Here is an 18,716-nt window from a genome sequence, read left to right as displayed (position 1 = left end):
CCATGTGACTCTACCCTCCCTAGCAACCGGGCCAGTTTGTTTGTTTAGGAGACACTCAGCACACGCTGGATTCAAACTCGTGACTCCAGGGTCCAGTGTCAATACTCACTGAGCTACCCAGGACACGCCCATTCTGCGCTCCGATGTAGTAAATATCCTTATGAGAGACGCAATATGGGTCGTTCCACGTACGGCGCACAGAGAGCATGTCACAGCCATTATTTTCTCATTAAAACGCAGAAAGACGGTGGTCTCAGGCCTATCTGCATCTGTGACATTTTAATTGAGCCCTCTTTGGGTTCAGTTCATAATGATCACATACAACCAATTCTCTCTCTTATGTTTGCACGCTCATAAACCATACCTTAGTGTAATTATAAACTTTGGCTAAGGCCATTCTTGAGAATTTGTCTTGCTTCCCCATTTCACACACTGTGCACAACCGCTTCCCAATGGTGAGCGGCACGCTACCACAATTAGTGTCAAATATAAAGCAACCGCTATCCTGTTTTGTGAACGTGTGGCAGGCGCTCACGGGCATGTCAGATTGGGTGCAAAAAATTATCGAACATGGGTATTCGATCCAATTTGCATGCAGACCGCCTCGCTACAACAGAGTTTTATCCTCGGTGGTTCCGTCATGGGATGTGCCTGTATTACATGCAGAAATTCACAATCTCGCAAAAGATGTGATAGAAAATGTTCCGAGATGCCACTCCCGCAAAGGGTTTTACAGCTGCTACCTTTTCTTTCCGAAGAAAGATGGCGGGCTTCAGACGATTTTAATTCTGAGACACTTGAACAGCACGCTTGCAAAACGCCCATTCAAATGTTAACTCAGAAACAGATCTTATTGCACATCTGCCCACAGGACTGATTTGCGTCAATAGATCTAAAGGACGCGTACTTTCATATCCGAATTGTACCGCATCACAGGCTGTTCCTGAGATTTGCATTCGAAAGGATGACATATCAATTCAAAATCCTTCCCTTCGGATTGTCTCTGGCCCTGCGCATGTTCACGAAATGTGTCGATGTGGCGCTCGCTCATTTGAAGATGAATGGAGTGCACATTCTGGCTATTGGCTATTACTGGCCCAATCAGAGGCTCTGCTATGCGAGCACAGGGACTTGATACTTCACCATTTGAACAGCCTGGGTCTTAATGTCAACTGGACGAAAAGCACACTTTCTCCCAACCAACAATTCTCCATTTGGGGGGTTCGACTCGACTCCATGAGCATGCATGCGCACCTCATGAGTGAGTGTGTCCAGACCATTCACCAGTGTCTGTCTCAGTTCAAACTGGGGTAAGCATTTCCACTGAAATCTTTTCAGAAAATGCTGGGTTTTATAGGGGCAGCATCCGCCATCATACCGTTAGGTCTTTTACACATGAGACCTCTCCAGTGCTGGCTCAAACATCATGCACCGAGTGTCGGGGGCGTGTGCGCATCACCATGACTCGCCGCTGCCTGTCTGCTCTAGCACCATGGACAGCTCCAAACTTTTATCTGCAGTGTATGATGCTGAGTCAGGTATTCAGATGAAAAGTGGTGATCACAGATGCGTCCAGCACGGGGAGGGGTGCACTGTGTGATGGACGCCCGGCTTTCGGCACTTGGACAGGTGCGAAACTGGCGTGGCACATCACCTGCTTGGAAATGCTGCTGTCTTCTTTGTGGTGAAAGTTTTCCATTCTGACATAGGGAATCATCACATTCTGATTCGGTCAGAAAATATGTCAGTGGTAGCGCACATAATTCGCCAGGGCGGTGATCACTACCAATGATGAGTCTGGCGCAATGCCTCCTCGTGTGGAGCACGACCCATCTCCTCTCCCTGCGATCGACATATGTTTGGGGTCATCTGAACTGTGGAGTGGACATGCTGTCATACCAGGTACTGATGGCAGGGGAATGGAGACTTCATCCTCGGACAGTTCTGAGGATTTGGGAAATGTTCGACAAAGCGGAAGTCGACCTACACTGGCGGCCAGAAGTTTGGAATAATGTACAGATTTTGTTCTTATGGAAAGAAATTGGTACTTTTATTCACCAAAGTGGCATTCAACTGATCACAGTGTATAGTCATGACATTAATAATGTGAAAATGTATTATTAAAATTTGGGGGAAAAAAATCAGAACTTCTTAAACTACTTCAAAGAGTTCTCATCAAAAAATCCTCCACGTGCAGCAATGACAGCTTTACAGATCCTTGACATTCTAGCTGTCAGTTTGTCCAGATACTCAGGTGACATTTCACCCCACGCTTCCTGTAGCACTTGCCATAGATGTCTTGTCGGGCACTTCTCACACACCTTACAGTCTAGCTGATCCCACAAAATCTCAGTGGGGTTAAGATCCATAACACTCTTTTCCAATTATCTGTTGTCCAATGTCTGTGTTTCTTTGCCCATTCTAACCTTTTCTTTTTGTTTTTCTGTTTCAAAAGTGGCTTTTTCTTTGCATTTCTTCCCATAAGGCCTGCACCCCTGAGTCTTCATTTTACTGTTGTACATGAAACTGGTATTGAGCGGGTAGAATTCAATGAAGCTGTCAGCTGAGGACATGTGAGGTGTCTATTTCTCAAACTAGAGACTCTGATGTACTTATCTTCTTGTTTAGTTGTACATCTGGACTTCCACATCTCTTTCTGTCCTTGTTAGAGCCAGTTGTCCTTTGTCTTTGAAGACTGTAGTGTACACCTTTGTATGAAATCTTCAGTTTTTGGCAATTTCAAGCATTGTATAGCCTTCATTCCTCAAAACAATGACTGACTGATGAGTTTCTAGAGAAAGCTGTTTCTTTTTTGCCATTTTTGACCTAATATTGACCTTAAGACATGCCAGTCTATTGCATACTGTGGCAACTCAAAAACAAACACAAAGACAGTGTTAAGCTTCATTTAATGAACCAAATAGCTTTCAGCTGTGTTTGATATAATGGCAAGTGATTTTCTAGTACCAAATGAGCAATTTAGCATGCTTACTCAAGGATAACATGTTGGAGTGATGGCTGCTGGAAATGGGGCCTCTCTAGATTTGATCAAAAATGACTTTTTCAATTAGTGATGGTGCTGTTTTTTACATCAGTAATGTCCTGACTATACTTTGTGATCATTTGAATGCCACTTTGGTGAATTATAGTACCGAAACAGCAAAATCTGTACATTATTCCAAACTTTTGGCCACCAGTGTATTTGCCTCTGCAGAGACAGCCCACTGCCCTCTTTGGTACTCAGTGTTCCAAGCCCCACTGGGAGTGGATGCCTTGGCCCACAAGTGGCTGAATTTCCCCTGGTATGTCTGTCATCAGCAAATCCGAGAGGACAAGGAAATGGTTCTGTTGGTTGCGCCAAAATGGCCCAACCAGCCATGGTTTCTTGAAATTATGGAGATATTAGGTGGCCCTCAATGGGAAATACTGCTGAGGAGGGATCTGCTCTCTCAAGCGCAGGGCACAATTTGGCATCCCCAGCCAGAGCTGTGGAACCTACACGTATGGCCCCTGAACAGAGCACAGCGAACAAGCCCAAACTGGTTCAGTCTGTAATGTACAGCATTTTGCATGCTACCTTTAGTTTAATATTCATATACTTCTTTGCTTAAAATCTAAATTTGTAATGTTTTGGAGCTTGGTTTGGTTTAAGGTTTAAAACCCCTAATTTATTTTTTAATCCCAATGTAGAAAATGAATGGGGAAAATATGTTCATAATCAAAGCCACTAAAACGTGGTTGCTCTATTCTCTTCTCCTGGAAATTGATTTCTTTGTAGAAGGGCCATTATTTCAGCATATTAGAGATAAAAGTACAGGGAAGGAAATAATGCTGGTGGTTCATTCAAACCAGCCATGAGAGGTTAAGCAATGTTTGAGTGTTCTATTTTTTGTAAATAGCTCTTTTGCATGCATTCATGTGTCATGTCCACAGAAGGACACAAATTTCAATTCTGTGGCTATAATGCACTACACAGGATGTAATGGCTGTGGTGACACTTTAGGGTTCCGTATGTAAACCAGACTGTTTCCTTTTCCTTTATCAACCAATGAAACATTTGTAATAAATCTAGATTCTATATGTTCTGATGGAAAGGTTAGCAGTGTCCATCCATCTGAAAGAAAACAAGAATAAAAAAAAGAAAAAAAAGAAAGAAACAACTTAAACCAGCCTGGTTTGCTGGTTTTAGTTGGGCTGGTGTCCTAGCCTGGCCAAGCTGGTGTTTAGCTGGTTTAGCTGGCCAACCAGAAAACAAATGACCACAACCCCTCTAAACCCAGCAAACTAAATATGATTTAAAAAATATGAATCCAGACGATGCAGGGAAAAAATCAAGGGGGTGAAAAAGCAATATTTTTGCTTTAACCTCTGCATGCAAGCTGTCCAACTGTCAATTATATGTAATCTCTGTGCTGATGATGCCAGCTGTTCATCTGCACAACACTGGCCATTTAGAGGGCACCTTCTCTCGTGCGCTAATCTTTGGGCTTTTGTTTGGATGACTGCTTGTGTTGTAGTGAGCTTTAGCTGTATTTTCAGAGAGTTGATGGCTTTTTTAGCCACCTAAAGGATACCAGTCTAGTCTACCATCAGCATGAAATCAAAATTGGCCCTACTTGATTTTTAATAAACATCTCCCCAAGGATTCAATGCTGCACGTTATTCTGACAACTTTCCTTTTCGACTAACGTCACGAATCCCTCTCATTTATCTTTTGATGTCAGTCACAGTCCTCTGAGCAGTCAGGAGTCTCTAAAGACTCACGGTAATTTCTACCTGTTTGATTGTGAGTAATGATGGACATTGATGTTTTTCTCCATCTTCTCAGTTTGATGTCGGGTCTGGCAGCGCTGGATGCCAAATGTTCCAGTCGGCTGGGCCTCATCACGGTCTCTTACTACCTATGGACCACCTTCCTGGCCGTGGTGGTGGGCATTGTCATGGTGTCCATCATCCACCCTGGTGGAATGGCACAGAAAGAAGACTCAGAGGACAGCGGGAAACCCATCATGAGTTCTGCTGACGCCCTGCTTGACCTCATACGGTAAGACAGATCATGAAAAAAGGTGACCGTGGCGCCTTTTTTGTAAATTGACATTAAGAAAGCTGAATAAATGCTGTCTTCAGAGGCAGTATACGGAGGTAGGAAGGCATCAAGGCATATCTGAATCCAATATTTGCATCACATCCTTTCTTCTGAGATACCTTCATCTGGTCAGTGTTTGAAGGCAATATATTAGGGCTCCAGACTGCGACTAAAATGATTTATGAAAATGATTATCAAAAATAAATGATTGCGACAATAATTTAAAATGTAGTCACCATTGGCAACAGTCGGGATGTGCGCTTTCATATGTGGCTTCGTCAGATATCATCTTGTGAATTATTGAATACATCTTAAGAGTGCCAGTGTGTCTCGCACTGCTTTTCACCCTTTCTTTTGATGATATGAGATCGCTGGCTGCACGCAACAACAAACACAGTGAATCACCTGACAAGAGCTTGTTTGAACTCAGGAGATCAGGTTAGCAGTTTGAATTCGAGTCACTTTCTCAGTGAATCAACCATCAATGAGTTTACAATTGGGAGTGCAGACATTTTAAAATAGTAGTCCCATGTGTATTTCAGTCTTGTTTATAATTAAAAGTCCCGTGTTATGTACCAGATCTTTTTTTTCCTGGTTGTTATTGATTGGGATTGGAGTAGCACAATGATACTGCATCTGGGATTTCATTCAATCTGCACTTTTGTGGTCTTTGTGTCTGGGCCATCTAGTTACAGTAAAGAAAGACTTTTTTTAATTAATATAATACACATACATACACACACACACACGCACACACACACACACACACACACACACATATACATATATGTATATCAAATCAGTTTAATATATGCACTCCCATATACATTATATATATATATATATATATATATATATATATATATATAATATCTAGTTTGGGTTCCGAAAGAAAATGGCAAATACAGCCCACCCCCTTTCAACAAAAACCAGCTAATGACTTTAGCATCAATGCTCTCTCTGTACCATTTTTAGAAAAAGAATTCTGACATATTATTGAGGAACACACTGTATGACACAACCGTTATGTAATATAATGAGGCTTTTATGAATATAATAATAATAATATTAATGGCATTCAGTGCAAAGGGCATAAGGCTGAGTAAATGAATGAATTAGAAAGGAAGATGAAGTGCTAGAAAAGCGAACATTATTCAAGCAGCAAGAGAGAGAGAGAGAGAATAAGAGAGAGATGGAGAGACATATTGCATTTGGCTGTAGAGGCAGACTGCTGTTGTTATGATGACCCTATTGAGAGGGAAGATTTTAATCTAAGCAAACTGGCCCATTGCTTCATTATTAAGAGTGTGACTCTAATGGGCTGGAATTAAATGATATAGACCTGTAGGAGAAGCCGGAGTATGTGTGGTCTGATCTGAAGTAGTAGTGACTGGAGAATATCTGCCCTGTGTAGGTAAATGTAATACATTATGACCCATTTATCCATCAGTGCTATTTACCTAGGAAACTGAATGCTGGCTTCATGATAAAGTGAACTGTACCTGCATCTTTTAAAATTTTGCAGCAGAACTGCATATTTTGCTTTGTTTTGTTTTGTTTTGTTTTGTACTTGAAGAAATATTCAATTTTAAGCAGGGACAAAAAAACGGTTAAATGAAGTTCAAGTCTTCACTGAATTATTGTTAGATATGATGCATTAAAACAGATTTGATGCTGCCGGGTTTTGACTGAGAAGCAAATCTGTAATTAAAATGATATCTTACTGTTAATTAGCTGTAAGCTTGTTATGATTTCTATGCAGAAAATTCAACCACACAGACAAAAAATGTAATGGCTTATTTTTACTTATTTTGGTGAGGCAAGTGGCTTATTTTGGGCTTGTTTTTCCAGAACAGATTGCTTGTTTCTCTTGCGAGATTTGGCAACACTGCAATCGGTATTTCACCCACCCCTTATTGCAGACTACTGTCATTTTAAAAAGAACGTTATTAACCGCTCTTTTATTTTGTTCAACCGGTAACCATTTGGAAAGGAGGCTGTGGAACTTCTGAACCGGAATGAAAAAATACAGTTTTTGCTCAGAGCGAACTGAAATGAAAAACATTTCTTTTTTAGTCCCTGCTCACAAATATAGTACACACACACAAACACACAAACACACACACATACAGACATATATATATATACTGTATATATTAGGGCTGTAAATCAATAAAAATGTTTACGTGGACGTTCTCTGTAAATTTAGGTAATTTTTCTTCTACATTGGCTCAATTACAGTGTGGTGTTCCTCAAGGGTCGATTTTAGGACCCTTGTTATTTTACCTGTATATGCTTCCTCAGAGCGCTATTTTTCAGAAGTACAGCATATCTTATCACTGTTATGCTGACGATTCCCAATTTTATTTTCCAGTGAGTGTAGACAAGAATTGTTCATCTGAGAATGCCCTAAATTGTTTCAAAGATATTAAACATTGGCTGGCAAACAATTTCTTACAATTAAATGAAAGCAAAACTGAATTTCTGATTTTAGGTTCCTCCATGTCCTCCTTTCCTGGCCTGCTTGCCCAGTTAGGTCCTCTGTTGTCGAATGTACAAGATCATGTAAGGAGTCTTGGAGTGATTTTAGACTCCTCGTTACTTTTCAATAAGCAGATCAGTGCTGTTGTCAAGGGTAGCTTTTTCCACCTGAGATCTATTGCTAAAATAAAACATTTTCTTTCCCATAAAGATTTGGAAATTGTGATCCACTCACTTATTACATCAAGGTTAGACTATTGTAACTCATTTTACATTGGTCTGCCCCAAAATGCATTATCTCACCTACAACTAAAAACGTGGCAGCTAGGCTTTTAACAGGGTCAAGAAAGAGGGACCACATTTCCCCGGTTTTAGCATCTCTACACTGGCTTCCTGTAAAATTCAGGGTTGATTTAAAATTCTGATTTTTATCTACAAGGCACTATCTGGTCTCACGCCCCAATATATCAGTGACTTTCTCCTACCTTACTCCCCCACCAGAGCGCCCAGGTCTTCTGATCAACTTCTATTGAGGGTTCCTCGTTGCCACTATAGATCTAAGGGTGATCGTGCCTTTTCTGTGATTGGTCCTAATCTATGGAATAGTCTCCCTTTCCATGTGAGGTCAGCTTCATCATTAGCCATTTTGAAATTTTTCTTTAAAAACATATTTTTATTCTGTAGCTTTTGAATAGATCACTGAATAGTTTGAAATGGATAAATACATTATGTTGTATTTAAATGTTTTTAATGATTTTATTATGTTTTATATTTAACTTTAAATCAGTCTGTTTTTATATCACTCTGTCATTTTGTTTGTTTGATCTGTAAAGCACTTTGGGTCAACTTCTGTTGTTTTTAAATGTGCTCTAAAAAAATAAAGGTTGACTTGTTTAAACTAATTAATCACACAGTTTTCTGTGATTAAATGTGATTGATCATAGTGCATTAAAACAAACATTAAAATATAACCATAAATGTATTTACTTTATACTTTGTCTCAAAGAACTTGCAAGAAATTAGTTAATCATCATTTATTTTCATGATTTAAATATGTAGATATTCAAATGTACATATGACTTAATGGGCTAAAGTATGTGAAAGTGTATATTTTATTGCGTAAATTATATTTCTTTTTAATCACATTTTAGCTTTTTAAAAATTGTAAAAAATTCCACATTCTATTAATTTATGATGTCATAAAGCCAAATATGCACTGCAGCCAAATTAGATCAATTTCTTTTCAACATCATGCAACACAACACGCAGTGAAAGGATCTTGGTGCTAAACTTTGTCTTTGCTAATACACAACTCTGAAATCTGAACATTTACTATCCAGTGGATACTAACAGAAATTTTTTTTTGGTTGCATATGTGGCCAATTTACCCGCATTGTAGAGTACTGCTTCCATTCATCCGCATGCAAACGCATAGCGAAAACACAAACTTATACGAAGAACTTTCCTCTTTCGTTATGTACCGAAATTCAAGTTTGTTGAACTCAGACCTGCAAATTTGTTCATCACAAAGACGTTTGATCAAAAAAGGATCTAAACATCACAGATTGACCTTTTTGGCTTAAAAATGAAAATTTCAAGGCTTCTTTGTTTAGCGGGAAAGTTGAGTAGATGGTATGTTTTAACATTCTGATTTTATTATTATTTAATATTGTGTTGTGACAGAAAAATAGAGCATGACATCATATCATGTTGCTGATTTGTTGCATTGTCCAAAGTAATATTGCATTGTGTGACAGCACATTTGTCATTTCCATTTTAATAAGCTAAATTGGTGCAGCCTTGTGATGATTATACACCCAGCATAATTGAGAAATACAATTGTTACAGCTAGGGTAAACAAGACTAGCTGGTATTACATTTTAAGTTAGGCTAAATATAATGAAACAATTTAATATAAAATATAAGCAAATATTAATATATTATATAATATTACAGCATATTATATAGCTTACTAAAAAAATATCACCCTCTCATTAGCTGTATCTGGTTTAATGTCCATTATGTGAAATAGTTTCATCTTATAAAACCTCACGACACAGTCCTGTGTTGAAGATTTGATATAAAACACTTCAATACATATATAGATCTTGGATTAAAAGAAACACAGCTTTAAAATTCCAGGCTAGGAAATTAAACTGAAGATAAGTTTAATAATGAACACTATCAGGCCCAAAGCATCTGCTACATATCACTCTCTCAAATGTGTTTATATTGAGCCCATATTATTCACTGAAATGTTAACATTGGCACTAATGAAGCTGATTGCAAAGAGTGACAAAGTTAGGATTTTTTTTTTTTCAGATCTTTACATATTCAACACCTTTGCTCCTTATCGCAAACAACAAGAATGGGGAGTTTAGAAAACAAGATACTTAGTGAGTGGGGACGTGTCAGGCATTTACACTATAACATGCTATGATTCTGGTGCTAATGGTCTGGGAATTGAATGACAGAATTAAAAATCATATACCCTTTCTACACCTGGTAATACGATGCATCTCGGGTGATCCGGTCACATCACTGTTTACACTTGGCCATTTAAATGCATCTCCTGTGACCACTTGTGTTCTGATTTCAAGGGGAGGTTCTCTAATTTCATGAAGACATATTATACATCAATCTTTATGGCAGTGTTTTAGCTGTGCCATAATAATACGCAAAAAGTCACAAAAGACAAAGTTAGTACGAAAAAAACAGCAGACTGTTTTTCATAGATGAAATTGGAATTTAATCTAAGCACAAGCACAACGTTTCTTTTTTTGAAATTCTTTATTTTGGTGTATCAGCATATACATCAGCACTTATTTCAAAACAGAAGTAGTTGTATTATTTTTTTTACATAATACCAAAATGAAAAGAGAAATCTAATCAAATAATGATAAAAAATAATAATAATAATAATTTATAATTTGGGGGAGGCAAGGTGTGTACGTAAAAGTCCATACTGAAGGGTGATACTTGAGGGTTCTTAGTCTGTGGTAGAGACTGTGGGAGAAAGCATATAAGTTCCCAATGCATGGTAGGGAAAAGGTGTGCAAGGGTAGAGAAAAAAGGTATGTGGGCTCTCTGGCTGTATATAGAGTGTGTACTTAAGGGCTAATACACAAACAAACAAGTAAATAAGCAAACAAATAAGATTACAACAACCTTAAAGGGTCATTTGTTCAATACCTCCACAAAATCTGGTTGTAATGGCCTTACATATTCGTCCCACTTGGTCCGGAATTTAAAAAACACATTTTTCTGAAGACGAAGGGAAAAAGTAATCTTTTCCATAACATAAATGTAATTTTCTATATCCATCCACTCTTGTACTGTGGGGGGTTCAAGAAGCAACCAATACCTTGTGAGTGCTTTTTTACCAGCAGACATTAAAATACTAAATAAATATTCATCAGGCCGTCTTGCCTGGAAATCAGCATTTCCTAAGAATAATGTGGGAAACTGCAAAGGCAGGACAGTGTTAAGTATGCTTTCCAATGAGGGGGGCCTGGGTAGCACAGTGGCAAAAAACGCTGGCTACCACCCCTGGAGTTCGCTAGTTCGAACCCCCGGGTGTGCTGAGTGACTCCAGCCAGGTCTCCTAAGCAACCAAATTGACTCGGTTGCTAGGGAGGGTAGAGTCACATGGGGTAACATCCTCGTGGTCGCTATAATGTGGTTCGTTCTCAGTGGGGTGCGTGGTGAGTTGAGTGTGGATGCCGCGGTGGATGGCGTGAAGCCTCCACACGCGCTATGTCTCCGTGGCAATGCGCTCAACAAGCCGCGTGATAAGATGCGTGGATTGACTGTCTCAGACGCGGAGGCAACTGGGATTCGTCCTCTGCCACCCGGATTGAGGTGAATCACTACACGACCACGAGGACTTAAAAGCACATTGGGAATTGGGCATTCCAAATTGGGAGAAAAAGTATGCTTTCCAATGCTTTATGAAGCTCTGCCCAGAAAGGTCTTATCACTGGGCACTCCCAGAATATATGCCAGTGATTGGCTTCCCGGAACCCACACTGTCTCCAACATTTGGTACCCCCCCCCCCCCCCCCAATATGCTTTCTGTTTTGGTGTAATAAAAAAATTGGATAAGGCACTTCCACCCGAACTCCTGCCATATATGAGAGTTAGTACATTTCCACTGGAATTTACATACATCAAGCCACTCCTCATTTGATATTAGAAAATTATCTTCTTTTTCCCATTTTTCTTTAACATATTCTGTAGAGTGAAATTTTTTTGTCCTAAGGCCTTTATAAAATGTAGATATAACACCCTTATTTGGATCTTCTTGGTAGGCACCCATAAATATCCTCAATATTGGGTCATCAAAGTCTGTTTTATTTTTAATGTTATGTTCAAAATGATTACGTATTTGAAGATATCTATAAAAATCAGATTTCTCAAGGCAATATTCTTTCTTCAAGCTTTCAAAGTCTTTTAAGTGTCCGTTTTCTGTAAAGGAATAGAATGTTGTTATTCCTTTTGAGATCCAGGATTTAAATCTATGATCCATTCTATTAGGCACACCTTTGAATTATTTGTAGTTTATGATCCAGTTTATATTCTTCTCTTATCGTATTCCAGATTTTTAATTGGTCCATGGGTTTTGCACCTTATCTATAAATCTTCCCAAATTTTTATGTGCCAATACTGCTTGAATTGGGGGATCATTCATAACTGAAAGTTCAATATCTTTCCACCTAGCATGATATGTTGGGTTACATATATTAATTAAGGGTTTAGTCTGAGCTGCATAAAAAGAATCTCTAAAACTGGGTAATGCCCTTCCTCCGTTGGTAGCTGTAGAGTTTTTAATTTTACCCTGGGTTTTTTCCCTTGCCAAATATATCTGGAAATTATCTTATTCAATTCGGACCATTGTTTCGAGGAAAATTCTACAGGGAGTGCTTGAAATAAGTAAAGATATCATGGAAGGATGTTCATCTTTACAGAGTCAATTCTATGACTGAGGCTAAGGAAAGAGATGGAATTCCATCTGTGTATGTCACCTTTAATTTTTGTTAAGAGGGGGTCAAAATTTATCTCTGCCAATGTTGGGATTTCTTTCGGTGGATGTATTCCTAAATATTTCAGTGAGTTCTGATCCCAATTAAGGTAGAATTTCTCTCTAATGTGTTTTGACGGTGTATAATTAAAAGTCAAAATTTGCGTTTTTTGTATGTTTAGTTTGTATCCTGCATATCTACCGAATGTTTCTAGAAGGTTCATTAATTCAGGAAATGGGCTAGTGGGTTTACTTAAATAAATCAAAATATCATCAGTATACAATGCCAATTTGTGGTCTTCTCCACTTATGCAAATGCCTTTGATGCTTTCAGACTGCCTTATCCACTGTGCGAGAGGCTCTATATAAAGTGCAAAGAGTAACGGTGAAATCGGACACCCCTGTCTTGATCCACGTTCTAAGATAATGGTGTCCGAGAGGTACCCATTTATTTTTATCTGGGCTGATGGTTTATTATATAGCGTACGGATGCCCCTAATAAAAATTTTGTGCATGCCAAATCTTTCAAGAACTTTATATAAGAAAGGCCAACTCACAGAGTCAAAAGCCTTCTCTGTATCCAAACTAATTATAAGGGCTTCAAGTTTGTCCTGTTGGATATGATTTAATATGTGCAGTGACCATCTAATGTTGTCGTGAGTTTGTCTTTGAGAAATAAACCCAGTCTGATTGTTATGTATAAGCTGGGGGAGAATCCTTTCCAATCTTTTGCCAAGGATGGCTGCGTATAATTTGTAATCAACATTCAGCACTGAAATTGGTCTATATGAACTGCATTCTAATTTGTCTTTTCCCTCTTTTGGGATAACTGAGATCACTGCCTCGCTCCATGATGGAGGCATTTTAGCCTCCATTCACAATGTATTGCAGGCCCGAAGGAGGCTTGGTATCAATTCAGGACGAAACGTCTTATACCACTCTGATGGAAAGCCATCCAGGCTGGGATACTTATTTGCCTTGAGCACTATAAAAGTTACATAGTGTTATGGCAGTGTCATCTATTTTCTCTGAGACTCTGAGATCTCCCTTCCTTGTCTGAGGCCTCTGAAAGTTGTTCATATGATACTTTTTGTGATATTAAAATTGCTACACCTCTTCTATGGCCTGACTTATAAGATGAATAATACACCTTTGAAAATCCCATTCTCTTTAGTTTTTCATGTTCTGATGGAGTGAGATGTGTCTCTTGTAGGAGCACAATCTGTGCATTTTCCCTTTTCATTTTTGACAGTGTTTGACTTCTCTTAACTGGGTTAAAAATCCCATTCACATTGAATGTAATAACTTTAAGGATGTGCTTATTCATAGACTTTTACATAAGTTAATACGATTGGAACTTCTCCCGATGTCTCTACTGGTATTACATTTGTACACTAAGAGTACCTTTCCCAAGTAACAAACATTGAACGAGAACCAAGCTAAAACAATTTTAAACAAAACACCACCGTAACAAATAGGAACAGTCATTTCCGGTGTTGAGGCTCATTTCAAAAGAGCCTTGCAGGGCTTTGTAAAGTCAAAGCCTCCGTAAGGGAAAGTCCCACATTGTAACGGAAGTGGGGCCCTACGATATGGTAGTATCGTAGCATGCTAGTCCGAATAAAGTTGTAAATAGTTTAGTGAAAATAAAACAAATCGTGGACAACTCGCCAATTAACAAGTCCCGAGTCCTTCAGTTAAATAGAGAATAGAACTGTAGGATTTACACATCACTGTTTAAAGCTGCATGGCAATCCCCTGGCCAAATAACCAAAAGAGGGCATAGCAGGGGGAATCAAATAAAACGTATCTGCATTTCCAAAAAACATCAGACTTCATTTTCTGAATTTCTGGAGTTTTTCTTTATATTGAGAGTGGGGCGGTTTCTTGGGTTGTGTGCAGCCGTCCGCTGTGCCGGATTCCTTATCTCCACTGTGGTCGTGCCGTCTCCTTGCTACCTGCCAAGTAGATAGGAGCCCGATCTCCTCTTGATCTGTAGCAGTGGAGCATTTCATCACAGTAATTGAAAATCCTCATGAAGCCATGTCTCTCATTGCCTCCGTAGCATCCTGGTATAGCCGGGTGCCGTCATCGTAGAAGACATGCATCCTTAACGGATACGGTGTCTGGAACTTTATTTGTTTCTCTTTTAACACTTTCTTGGCTTTGGCATATTCCCCACGTTTCTTAAGCACTTCTGGAGGGAAGCCATGGTCAACGTAGAAGCGGGCATCATTACAAAACACATATTTTTTCTGCCAGGCTCTCCTGAGCACCTAATTTTTTGTCTGGTAGCTCCCGAACTTGACCACTATAGACCGTGGCTTTGCCTGCGGATTGTTGGGCTTCGGGACTAGTGCTCGGTGTGCTTGCTCAATTCCGAGCTCTCTGTCACGGGGAAAGTCCAGTGCACTTTTCAACAAGTTATCCAGAAAGCTAACCATATCAGTGCCTTCTTTATCTTCGGGTATTCCATAAATTATTAAATTGTCTCTGCGCGCACGGCCTCCTGATCTATCAGCCTGGCTTCCAGATTAGCCTGGTGCTGTGTTAGCTGCTTGATTAAAGTTGATAATGCTTGAAGTGTGGTCTCCGTTTCCTCAATTCTCACCTCTGCCTCATCCAGTCTGTCATTTTTTCACTTCAGTTCTTGTTTAATGTCGGAAAGCTGTACCTTATTGTCCTTTCTGAACTCCCGGAGTTAGTTGAGAATACATCGCAGGCTAACTTCGGAGCTATCTTCACCATGTGGAGATGAACTCGGAGAGTTACTTCGGCTTTCTTGCCTCACTTCAGGGTCATTTTCTATCATGTTCATCGTTGTCCTACTTCTAGTAGTAACCCCTTTCTCCATTATTACACAGAATATTCACTGGGGTTCAAAAACTACGTTTTTTTGGGGGTTATTACACTAAACCATCGGGAGCTCGAAAATTTGTCTGTCATCCTCTTGGTAGCGTAACTGGAAAACCCACAAGCGCAACATTTCAAGCAGAATTATTCATTATTTTAGTAAAGAACCTGTTTTAGCTGAGTGTGCGCTTGTCATCTGTGTCTCTGCATGTTGAAATCAGACAAACTGAAGAAGATCCGCAAAATTCGTATGCAAGGATACTGTATTTGTGCGCTTTCTCAAATGTTCAGATCGGACGGTTAAATCTTTTTAAAGTCTGCTTTTGTTCAACTAGCTCTGTGGAACAGGCCTCTAATCTGGGTTAGTTTCGTTATTTTCAGATGTGTGGTATGCTGACAGTTGGCCCACTGTTGTGTAAAAGTGAGAGCTCGGTTTAAGCTTTTCATTTAAATTCCATTAAAGTTTGCTTTTCTGAGTATCAAAAAAAAAAAAAAAAAAGAATCATTGGCTTCAGCTGTTATTGTGGCACAAAAGCCATTGATTTATACCTCAACATGAAAAGACCAGATGAGCAGAGCCAACTTTATTCATGCAGATCCACATTAATGCCACATTGCATCACATTAAATTATTACAACATTCTTCTCCATACCGGGCCTGCGGGAAATCGTCCCAGATTTAAAACATGCAGCAATATTTTCAGGTGAATAGTTTTGTGGTGTATGCTGCTGAATGAGTGCACATCAGGAACAGTTCCAATGGCCCTCATGCTTTGTGTTTATGTTTTTCCATTAATAGAAGGTGTTTTGATGTGTTTTGATATCCTTTCATACACTAGAATAATATAATACTGCCAATCACACGTCTACTTTTCATTGGCTAACTGAGTTTGTTATCATTCCTCTTTAAAAAAAACTGAAAAAAAAAAAAAAACTGAAAAAAAAAACAATAATAATAATAATAATAATAATAATAATATATATATATATATATATATATATATATATATATATATATATATATATATATATATATATATATATATATATATTGTATACTGTAACAATTAAATAATAATAATAATAGTATAAAATAAAACCACCTAAGCATTTGGAAACAGCAAGTTTGTTGAGATTTTTAAAGCAGTTTGCCCATAGCAGTGTCAGAAATTAACTTTTTGATTAAGGGGCAATAAATTATTTGATTTTCAGGGGCATTTTTTACTTTTATGAGGGCATACAAATAATGTTAAATACTTCACTTTAACCAATTTATTAACATCATTTATCTATTTGAGTAATTATATTTTACACTTAATGCAATAATCTATCGCTACGCCTAGAATGCAAAATTGAGAAATTTATCGGATGTTACAAATAAATCACAGAATAGTTCATCACTGGGGCATTTTTTGCCCCCACATTATGAATTTTGGGAGCATTTTTGTCACTTTCTGTGGCATTTTTGCCCCGAGCCTTGTATTTTGTGTGTTTTTGACTAAGAAATGTCAATAAATTCTCCATGAAGTCATATGTGTTTTCTGAAAACTATTTTTTTATTGATTTATTTTGATTTAGACTGATTCACCAATTAATCATTCGGACGGGTTTGTGAACCATTTCGACCAAAGAACTCAAAAGAATAAACTCAAAATAAATGATTTGCTGATATTTCAAGGTTTTCCATGACTGTGGGAACCCTGATGTGCATATGGAATCACACATTTTGTCAGTTGTCAGTACGATGTGAGTACTGCTATTTGGTCATCCATGTAAATGCAAATAACACATTATTTGTTTAAAGTATTGTTTTGCCCTTGCCTAAACTGGTTTGCTAGTTTTAGTTTGTCTGTTTGCAGGTTTTAGAAGGGTTTTGGGCACTTTTTTGCTGGTCAGGTCAATAGACCAGCTAAACCTGCTGAGCTCCAGCTTGGACCAGCAAACCGTTTAAGCTGTTACTTTTTTTTCCAGCAGGGGTATGGATTGGGAACATTACACAGTAGGTAGTTTGACCTCCAACTTAAAGATATTTTGTATAAAATGTATGGGTCTATATGGCAGAAATTATATGTCAAATGTGTCTTTTAAAAGAAAAATATTTAAGGCATGTCAGTTTTACCCTGCAGTTGGTTCACCTTCCATCTATGAGTTTGCCATTGTACTTCACCACATATTTCAAGATATAAAAAAAAAATGTAATTGGTGGTATGATCAACACTTATTCGAAGACATCTCATCAAATTATTTCTTTAAATGTTGTGACGGAAACACATATGGCATGCCGATTTAGCTTTTAATGCATCCAGCGTTACTCGTTGTAACTGTATTTGTACTAGTAATATTTCAATTAAAGTGCTCTACAATATATTTTCTACTATTACGAATTCCAATTACAGAGGTATCTATTTGCTTTTCTACTAGTAAGAGTACAACTTAATTACAGAGCTCTGCAATTGCATTTCACTAGTAAAAACTCAAATTAAAGAGATCAATCATTTATTTTTTATTAGTAAGAATTATAATTACAGAGCTCTGTAATGACATTGTTACTAGTAACAATTCCAATTAAAGAACACTGCAATTCGATTCTTACTAGTAAGAATTGCAATTAAAGAGTTCTACAATCACATACTTACTAGTAAGAATGTAGTTGCGGAGCTCTGTAATTCAATTAAAGAGCTCTGCAATTAAATATGCATTTTTGTTTTACTAGTAACAATTCAATTAGAGAGCTCTCTAACTGGAATTTTTACTAGTAAACTCAATTCAGTAAGAGAGCTCTGTAATTAAAAATGAATGGTAGTCAGTGGAAACATATAACAAGTAAATATTAAATTAGAGAGCTCTCTAATTGGAAATTTAACTAGTAATAATTCAATTGTAGAGCTCTCTAATTGGAATTCTTACTAGTAAAAATGCTATTATAACGAGTAACGCTGGGAACATTAAAAGATAATTTGGCCTTCCATACAGGGCCCATCTTTTTTGCAGCATGCATACACTGCTACTCTAATGAATGAGCGCTTGCTCAGCCCTTGAAGCATACAGTGTGGCCACTGGAGGTTGAGGTGGTGGCAATTCTAAGCATTCACGAATTTAAGCTATCAGACATACTGTAATTTAGATGAACATGCCGGTTTGTTTAAAAATGTGTAAGAATAACGCGTGTATGAATATTAAGCTGTTCTTTTTCTAGAGTCAATATAGTTATTCTGACTCACTGCACATGGAGCACAGAGAGGATAGTGAGACTGCAAACTGGCATAAAAATGAATT

General features: G+C 38.2%; 1 protein-coding gene across 2 annotated transcripts in view; it reads left to right on the top strand.

The window, feature by feature from the left end:
• Positions 1-18,716, top strand: part of LOC127418781 (excitatory amino acid transporter 5-like) — a 65,970-nt gene that overhangs the window by 27,050 nt on the left and 20,204 nt on the right. For both annotated transcript variants that reach the window (XM_051659599.1, XM_051659600.1), the window contains exon 3: positions 4,829-5,044. In XM_051659599.1, the coding sequence (XP_051515559.1) occupies positions 4,829-5,044 (216 nt within the window). The remainder of the gene's footprint in view (positions 1-4,828; positions 5,045-18,716) is intronic.

Source organism: Myxocyprinus asiaticus, chromosome 28, assembly GCF_019703515.2.
Source record: "Myxocyprinus asiaticus isolate MX2 ecotype Aquarium Trade chromosome 28, UBuf_Myxa_2, whole genome shotgun sequence".
Lineage (NCBI taxonomy): Eukaryota > Metazoa > Chordata > Actinopteri > Cypriniformes > Catostomidae > Myxocyprinus > Myxocyprinus asiaticus.
This window is presented reverse-complemented; position numbering and strand designations above follow the sequence as displayed.